This window comes from Cololabis saira, chromosome 14 (genome assembly GCF_033807715.1).
Source record: "Cololabis saira isolate AMF1-May2022 chromosome 14, fColSai1.1, whole genome shotgun sequence".
NCBI classification, from domain to species: domain Eukaryota; kingdom Metazoa; phylum Chordata; class Actinopteri; order Beloniformes; family Belonidae; genus Cololabis; species Cololabis saira.
Window position 1 is genome coordinate 46,594,160 of NC_084600.1, and position 8,966 is coordinate 46,603,125.

The 8,966-nt window shown below is 34.6% G+C and overlaps 2 protein-coding genes across 2 annotated transcripts in view; one reads left to right on the forward strand and one right to left on the reverse strand.

Annotated features, from left to right (window-relative positions):
* The window catches only part of LOC133460143 (RNA-binding protein Nova-1-like), a 434,537-nt gene that overhangs the window by 235,117 nt on the left and 190,454 nt on the right, over window positions 1-8,966 (forward strand). The gene's annotated exons all lie outside the window — the stretch shown is intronic.
* LOC133460141 (H-2 class I histocompatibility antigen, Q9 alpha chain-like) lies at window positions 1,737-7,819 on the reverse strand. The gene is made up of 7 exons (XM_061740696.1): window positions 7,693-7,819; window positions 7,233-7,499; window positions 4,311-4,592; window positions 3,677-3,976; window positions 3,054-3,176; window positions 2,791-2,808; window positions 1,737-2,671 (listed from the first exon to the last, which is right to left on the reverse strand). The coding sequence occupies exons 1-7, from the start codon at window positions 7,742-7,744 to the stop codon at window positions 2,619-2,621; spliced, it is 1,095 nt and encodes a 364-aa protein (XP_061596680.1). The 5' UTR covers window positions 7,745-7,819; the 3' UTR covers window positions 1,737-2,618.

Consider the following 8,966-nt stretch of genomic DNA (forward strand, 5'->3'; position numbering starts at 1 on the left):
GAAGAAAGAAAGGAGCAATTCATGATCGAAAGCAGACCACGTAACGTGTCAACCACGGCGGAGGCAGCATTATGGTATGGACATGTATGACTGCTAATGAAACGGGCTCCCTGGTGTTTCACTGGTGATGTGACTGCAGACAGAAGTAGTCAAATTAATTCTGAGATGTATAAGGTCGTGCTCTACGCACATTCAGACAAATGATATGAAACTGTTATGTGTGTCTTATTTGTTGCTTGTTTAACATTCTTCTATTCTTTAAAAATAAATAAATAAATGAATAAAATAAATGGATATCTGTATTTGCACAGCAGTTATTCTATTTCCTTTCAGATTAGTAAAGCACATTTCATCTTGCATCAATTTAATCCAGTAGTATTTACGTTATTTACCATAAATTTGAATCATATTTCACAAGAAGTGTCTTAGCCAGATATGATATTTGAAAATCTGAAGACCCAGTCCTTTACTGACATTATTACTGACATTATTTGAACTAACTTATACATAAAAAGATTAGTGGCAGGTCATAAATAATGATAATATACATATTAAAATAATGAGATTTAAGATTCAAAGTGTATTTGTCATATGCTCAGTTATAGATGTATTAAATGCAGTGAAATGTAGGTCTGAGTCATTTTAACAACATTAAATGCAACAGTTAATGTTTTAAAGCAAAACCAGTATTACTAGAATTCAGTTCAATTCAATTTTATTTATATAGTGTCTATTACAATACAAGCTGTCTCTAGGTACTTTCCAGAGACCCAGAACATGAGTCCCGAGAAATTATTTCCTAAACAACGGCAGGTAAAAACTCCCCTAGTCGGAGAAAAACCTTAAGCCGAACAGTGGAAAAAGAAAAACTCCTTTAGGAGGAAGAAACCTTGAGCAGGGTTTGAGGTGAACTGCTGTGTCCCAGATTTATTAGCACAGAATGTGTCTGCCTTAAAAAGATGTCTGTGTTGCCATAAATATTGTAGTTGTCAATAAAGTCCCCTGATTGTTCAGCACACAAGGCTTTTAGCCATCTGTTGAGCATCAGGAGTCTGTTGAATATGCATCAGTGGTACGCAGCTTCCTCGGTTTAGATCAGGGGTCACCAACGCTGGTTCTCAAGAGCAGTGGTTCCCAAACTTTCTGTGCCCAAGGCACACCAAAGGACAAATACAAATTTCAAGGCACACCTATTGTGCAAAATAGCCTTATAACACGTGTTATCACTAATATCATCTGTTTATCTGTTAAGTTTATTATTTACTAATGCCACATAAGATATGACAAAGACAACTATTCTACTCATGAAATATTTATTAACAAAATACTTCACAAAAATATTTAAACTTTATCAAATTGGGCTGCATCAAACACACCCATTTCAGGAGGATTTTTTAAAATAGTTTTTAGATAAAGAGTTTGCCTCTGTATTATGGAATGAGTGCATTATAAGTAGTATATAGTAAATTAAAATTATTTTTGTCTAGTTGTATACTATATTGCAGTAGGCTATGGTTGTCACAAAATCCCACGGCACACTTGGACTTTCCTCAAGGCACACCAGTGTGCCGCGGCACACTGTTTGGGAACCACTGATCTACAGATCAGAGCACCATTATTTATGAAACTATAAATCCACTCCTTCATGTGTATGTGTCGTCTTTTTATGTGAAATTATGAGAAGACAGAAGTTTGGAATATTGGACTTTATTTAAATTAAAAATAAAGTTACATGGTGAAGAAAACCAGAACAACTTGACTGATATTCATTCAATAAATCCCAAAAAGAAGAGATTTTAATTAATAAACATTGTTTATTAAAGTCATTTAAATAAAATAAGACCTCATCTATCCAGGCCAAATCAAATCAATCAATATCCAACCCTGTTTACGTGACAGAAAAGATATATACATCTGAATATTTACAAAATTGGAAAAGCTAATAAGGCAAATTGATACTTTCTTTTTTTTGAGTGGTAACTAAATGAAGTTAGTTGTCAAAATCAATCAAAACGTGAATAATTTCTTGTTTATTCCAGTGAGACGAGCAGATTATTGACGACCTCCATCTGATCAGATCACACGGGACGTTTATCAGGAGTCACACAGTCGACTGATGTTTAAAATCTCCAGTTTACACATTTATGATTGATATTATGATGAAGTCAGACCTTAATGATACAGATAATAGACACAAGGAATAAATTCATGCAGATGTTTGTGCACGTGTAACTGTGCATCATCAATAATTGTGAATGATTCATTGATAAGTAGTAAAAACCCAAAACCAAAAAAATAAAGTAAAACCAGTCAACTCAGTCGATTCATTTACAATCACAGAACCTGCTAACCTGTTATTTTTCTCCACAGAGGAACATAGAGGGAGTTTTATTTGATTTGCAAATATTTCAAAATATTTTAGAGAAATTTTCACTATTCATATTATACCAAAATAAGAAAAACATAATTTATCTAAATATTTTTTTAATAATTTTGAATGCCGATCAAAAAATAATGCATGTATCATTTCCAATCTATAACAACATTCTGTGATTGCTCTTTTAATATTTTGTTCAACACATAAATGAACTCACTGTTTTCGGGTTTTTGTTTGTTATTCAGGCTTTAGGAAGCATCTTCTCGTTGCTCTCTTGGCTCTCAGCTGAAGAAGCTTAAGAAGAATAAAGTTAATTCACATCTGAATCTAAAACAAACATCTGAAGCTGCAGAAAAAAAAGATTCATTGGAGATGAGTGGATAAAAAAACAAAAAACAACAAGGTTTACTTACGAGACGGAGAACGTGTGTCTGAAATCGAAAGAAAGTACACATTATTTTAGTTGCTCCAATTCAAAAACCTCTAGACATCATGATTCATATTCTATTGCAAATGTTTTTCTGATTCTAGCAGTGCTTACACTTCTTATTGTTTGGTAAAAAATTGTTTTGCTAACTCGTTATTTACATATTTTTCACTTTTACATTGACAATAAAAATATCAACTGAAAGTCTAAAATCAATATACTGAAAGACAGATTACAAATATTTCTTACCGTTGTTTTTACAAGGAAGAACTTCCTTTTTGTAAAGAACAACTCCGACAACCACAGCGACAACCACGGCAGCGAGAACAACCAGAGCAACAATGATGGGGACGATCATGTCGTTTGGTTTCGCTGTTGAGAAAACGGATAAATAACCTGATTATTAAACAAACATCCATGAACTGAACTGGTGACAGTCACGAAGAAATTTTAATATTTTCTACATTTCTTTCTGTTGGCACATTTACATTTAGCTATTAAACCTCATTTAAGCTGAAATATGAAATTTAATAGCACATATGTGTTCATCCATTTATTTAACAGCCTCTAAGATCTTGTAAAATGTTTCAACAGTTGAACAAATGTTGCAGCTGAAAACTTCAGTTTGATTTCACGTAAAGTCTCATGCTCTGATCTTCTTTTAGAGACTCATGATTTTATTTATAAAATAATTTCAATCCATTAAAACTCAACCTGAATAACAAAAAAAAAGTAAAGAACTATAAAGGTTTATCTCTAAATCCTGGAAGTAATGTAATTTTGTACATCAGGGGTTTATGAACTGCTGATCGTACACTCCAGCTCTATTACACTGATCTAAACTGTGTTTTTCAATTTCAGTTCAGTCTTACGTTCGTTGGACCGGACCCGTCCTCGGTCCAGTTCGGTGATGTCGTCCTTGTCTCCAAACAGCTGGAACACACATTCATACTTGGTCCAGTCCTCAGATGAGTCTGATGGAAGTCTGAGGTCAACAGTCATCTGGAAGGTCCCGTCGTGGTTGGGGAGGATCTCTCCTTTGTCCACACCTTCATGGATCTCCTCTCCATCCTTCCTCCAGAACATCTCGGCTCTGTTGGGGTAGAAACCTGTAGCGTGGCAGCTGACTGGAGAGGAGGATGTTTTCTGGAGGAGAGACACTGAAGGACGCTCTGCAGAGGAAACACAACATGGATTATAGATTCTGTATTGTTTTTTAGCAATTCACCAGTAATTAGTTATGTATAATGTAGTTTAAACGGTCGAGTTATGGATTGTGTAGGTTTTAATGCTCGGAGTAACAAATAAGAAATGTGATAGTGAGGGGAAAAAAAAGACAAATGAAGAGATGTTGAGAAGTTGAGAAAACGGGAGATGTGAACGAATGAAACATGTGTAAATTAATGTATAATTAGGCATTCAGTTATTCATATAGTAAAACGTTCAACAAGATATCAAGTAATTAAAAACTGTATTAATTTAAATTGCCAGGTCATGTGACTCTACCTGTTCTCATCAGAGATCTCCTCCCATAGTTCACATACTTCTTCACCCACTCAGGACAAAACTGGGTCAAATAGTTCTTCCTCCGTACCATCAAACCTCTGTCATTTTCCCACTTATGTTTGGTGATTACAGCCTGTGGTGTTGGAGCGATCCATGACTCCATCTTCTTTGGCTCCAGAGCTACAAAGTCTTCTCCATCGTAACCATGCTGGTTATAACCTTTAACGTCTCCAGTTTCATCGTCCCACTCACATCCATACATTCTCTGGAGAATGTGAACACCTGAGAAACAGAATCAAAGTCTGAAATGAAACACTGAGATCTCAGAGATTTATTAATCATTTATATATTGCAAACTCAAATATGTGCTAATACAACAAAAAATGTTTTTTTTTTAATTACGCTGCCGGCTGGGATTTTACTTTGTGGATGTTTTAGAGAAAAAAACAGGTTTAAATTCTCTCTTAACTTCAAACACTGACTTCACAAACACAGTGAATCTACAAAAATGAAGATGATGTAACTTCATGTTAACTTCAGGAACCAACACACACAGATTTAATGGTACATCTCCTTAAATAAAATAAATTGAACATTTATCTTCCTGTCAGACTAAACGGTCCTGAAGGTTTTCTAGAAACGTCCTCTGAAGGACAAAAGAACAACTTCGATCCAGAGCTTGATCACTAAACATTATTTTTATTCTATAAATAAAAGAACTACGATTATTATTCTGAGTAATTCAACATTTTATTCATTATTATTTCCCACAACACTATGGTTGATAAAGTAACTAACAGTAACTTCTCTGAAATTATTGGTTACTGAAATAATTTCAGTAACTAATAATTTCAGCAGTGAATATGTTTATTACATAATAAACAAACTGCAGTTAAATAAGGTTAATTTGAGATAAAGTGAAGTTCAACTACGTGTTTATTATAGATGAACAACTGATCAGCAGAGTTCATGTAAACTAGTTGTTAAATTTGTAGATAAAAACGGTCAAACCAATTAAATGTACATTTTACACTATAATAATGAGTTTTAATGTTAAAAACAAACAAATATTACTAAAGTCCAGGTAGAAGGAAACTTCTCCACCTGCTTATTTCAGAATCTCTGAAAATAAAAAAGGTTTTCTTTTTAAAATGGTAGAAAAAAATATGGTCTTTATTTCATATTTTAAGGTAGAAATTCAGAGAGAGAAATTCGGAGAAAAACTTTCTTGACTCTTAATTCTTTTCATATGGCGATCACAACAAACAAGGACGTGAACTTTACAATAAACAGTTCATAATCAGTTTCACTTATTTTGAAAGAACTTTTACATCCTTCAGGTGATCAACATCGTTGGCTGCTTGTTGGTGAATCTGGAAGTTTGTTTCTGCCAGATAAAAGTTGAAGCTTTTACGCAACCTCTGTAGGAGGTGAACAACAAGTTCTGTTTTCAGTTGTAGAAAACGCTGCTTTAGTGAGTATTTACTGTTTAACTGCTGAGTAGCATCTTTACTGACACTTCATGTACTTTTACTTTTAGTTGCTACCAGAAGAATGTTTGTCTGTTTTTTCAGGTGGATTGTATCATGATCTCTTCATGATCTCTTCATGATCTCTTCATGTCCTCCGTCACCTGCTGGTGCTTCAGCTCCAGCAGAAGTTCACATCTAACCCGTCAACATTTAATATGTAAGAAACTACAAAGTTAGAAATCATCTTATCGTCTCATTTTTGTTCTGTGAACAGACCGACTAGAACAGATGTTTTAATAAATGCTCAAAATAACGAGATAGCAGATGAAAATCTCTGCTTCACTAAACATTTATGAGCCCCAATAAAACTATTGTTCTCTCTTTTTATCAATTCAAATGTATAAATTCAACAAATTGAGTCCATGTACATTTTGAACTGATTCTTTTTTTCATGCAAATCCTCTTTTCTCATTACGTATTTGTTACATGTGAGAAAATAAAGAGCAAGTGACTCACATCCTCCAAAAGACAAAAGAACATTTTACATTTTTCTATCTAAAGGAAATAAAGCAAGATATTTTCATAACTGAGAAAACTGAATCTGTTGGTATTTCCTCCTCCTCATCAAAATAATTGACGGTTAATATTTGGTTAATATTAGTGATGTTTGTTCTGGAGACGGAGGCACCGAGGAAAAGACAGGAGGACGAGTTGGAAGCAGCAGAAGTTTAAATGTGGACTTTCTTTTTGGGACTGACAGGACTGACAGGATCAGGGATGAGAACATCAGAGGGACGACGCACGTCAGACGTTTTGGACAGAAACTCAGGGAGACCAGACTATTATGGTTCTGAGGGAAAGTGAATCTACCGGTGGAAGGATGATGAGGTTGGAACTGTCAGGACGGTTATGGATGTAGTGAAAGACGACAGGAAGTTAGTCGGTGTGTAAGAGGATGTGGAGGGTTAGATGGAGACGGATGGTTCGCTGTGGCGACTCCTGAAGGGAGCAGTCCAAAGGAAAAGAAATGAATCGAATAGATCAACAGTTTATATGTTGATGACTGTAAACACACAAAGTAAAGCTGATGGAATCTCACTGGTTCATTTTATTTTCAGATGTACAAATTCAGCTTAAACCTTTAAATCTTAAATCAAAGAAACTATTTTACATGTTGTCCTGTAGTTGAGGTTCATAAATGTGTTATTTTTCATGTGAGGACACAAAAGGAGGAGCTGGTTGTCTCTGTCCTCACAAGGACGTCAGTTCCTCTGGAGTCATGACCATGTTTGTAGTTGAGCTAAAACATGATCATTATTATTTAAACTCTGACTCATGTGTTTCTAACAAAACAAAATAAACAAAAGTCTCTTTCTAAGTGTGTGTGGTACTTCCTAGCACATGATGATACAAAAACACATTTACAATAAACAGAGAAACAGAAACTAACCTCCAGTTTGGTTGAAGCGCTGCCTTAGGGTTTCAATGCTGACTTTGGAGCTCTGATGGGTACCTGCCATCCTCTCAGTCTCTCTCTCCCAGTACTGGGGATCCTTCTCTGAGACTCTGCTCATCCAGTCCTGTTTAGCTTCTGCCTTTTTGGTGTTGCTGTCATAGCGAAACATCTGAACATCATCTACTAATCCAACAGCCACAAACTCTGGGAAGTTTGGGACTTGAGAGGATCCAGTGTAGAAATACTTCAGAGAGTGAGTCACTGCAGGAAGAAACGAATGATATTTTAGTTTTCAGGGTATCAGCCTCATCATTTCCTTTCAGGGGGGAATTAAACAGCTGATGTAGATCACAATCTCATCTAAAATGCATGTATTCTCAAAAGCCACCCATCTCCATGTATGTTATATGTATAGGCTAGATACAAAATAAAATAAAATATATTTCTAAATCACCTGCCGTGACAGCGGGAACTCCGAAGAGAATCAAGAAAACGAGTCTCAGCATCGTGGTGCAGATTATTTCAAGTTTTTGAAACGCGTTGTTGTAGTTGATCTCCTCTCTGTTGGAGAGGGGATCTGACAGAAGTCAGGGAGGAGAGAGAACATAAAGCTGCCAGTTTCCTTCTGATCCAATGAGAATTCACCCTGAGCGTCGTCGTCACCTGTATCCAGGTGAAACTGACCCACTGAGGTTTGTAACGAAACTGAAAGTTAAATCTGCAGTATATTTCTCCTCAGAGATTAGATATCCGTGTTAAATATACTTTAAACGGGTCTCTTGAGCTACTAATAAAACAATATCTTGTTTGTTTAGTTGTTTATCCTACAGCTGATGTAAGATTGAATATTTTAGGTTAAAAACGCAAACTGATATGTAAAATATATTGTGGCGGACACAATAACGGACCTCGCACCCATCAGGACTGTATGGAAGGGGGCGTGGTCACAAGCATTTATTTGGTTGCTTAGCAACGTGTGTTAGTTTACAGTTGTCAACTGACAGTTCTTTTGGTCAGTTGGATTCCGCTGTCACGGAATAAAGACGTGTTTTACCAACCTCTGGAGTCGAGCCTCATCCTGCCACAAATATATATTTTTTTAATTGTATTATTTATTTCTTTTATTTAAATCTTGAAATGAAATGAAAGATTAAAATCAAAGGCAAAATAGCATTTTTTTTTATTTAAATCTTGAAATACAATTAGAGATTAAGATCAAAGGCAAAATAGAAAATATATTTGTTTTTAATTGTATTATTTATTTATTTTATTTAAATCTTGAAATACAATGAAAGATTAAGTTCAAAGGCAAAATACATTTTAATTTATTTATTTGTATTTAAATCTTGAAATACAATGAAAGATTAACATCAAAGGCAAAATCCAATTTCTTTTTTAATTTCTTTTTCTTTTTTTATTATTTTTTTGCGTAAATCTTGAAATACAATGAAAGATTAAGATCAAAGGCAAGAACATTTTTTTTAATTAAAAAAAATGTAATTTAAATCTTGAAGATGAGAGATTAAGATCAAAGGCAAGATTTTATTTTAAATATTTTCAGTTTATATACACATTGATTGTCTTCAAGTGAAACATTTACATTTCCTTTTAATTTGTCATTTTCACTCATGTGGCTCTCTGGCCTTCACGGACTGATGACAGATGCGAGTTTCTGTTCCTCCTCTTTAGGAAAATAACTTTAATATCCCATTTTTAGAGATATTTACA

Excerpts from the sequence above, each read along its gene's own strand:
- LOC133460141 (XM_061740696.1), bottom strand. The coding sequence starts at position 7,744 with ATGCTGAGACTCGTTTTCTTGATTCTCTTCGGAGTTCCCGCTGTCACG. Across the intron at positions 7,500-7,692 it reads AGTTCCCGCTGTCACGGCAG|TGACTCACTCTCTGAAGTAT; the intron begins GTGATTTAGAAA and ends TTCTTCCTGCAG. Across the intron at positions 3,177-3,676 it reads ACGGGTCCGGTCCAACGAAC|CGAAACCAAACGACATGATC; the intron begins GTAAGACTGAAC and ends TTTTCTCAACAG.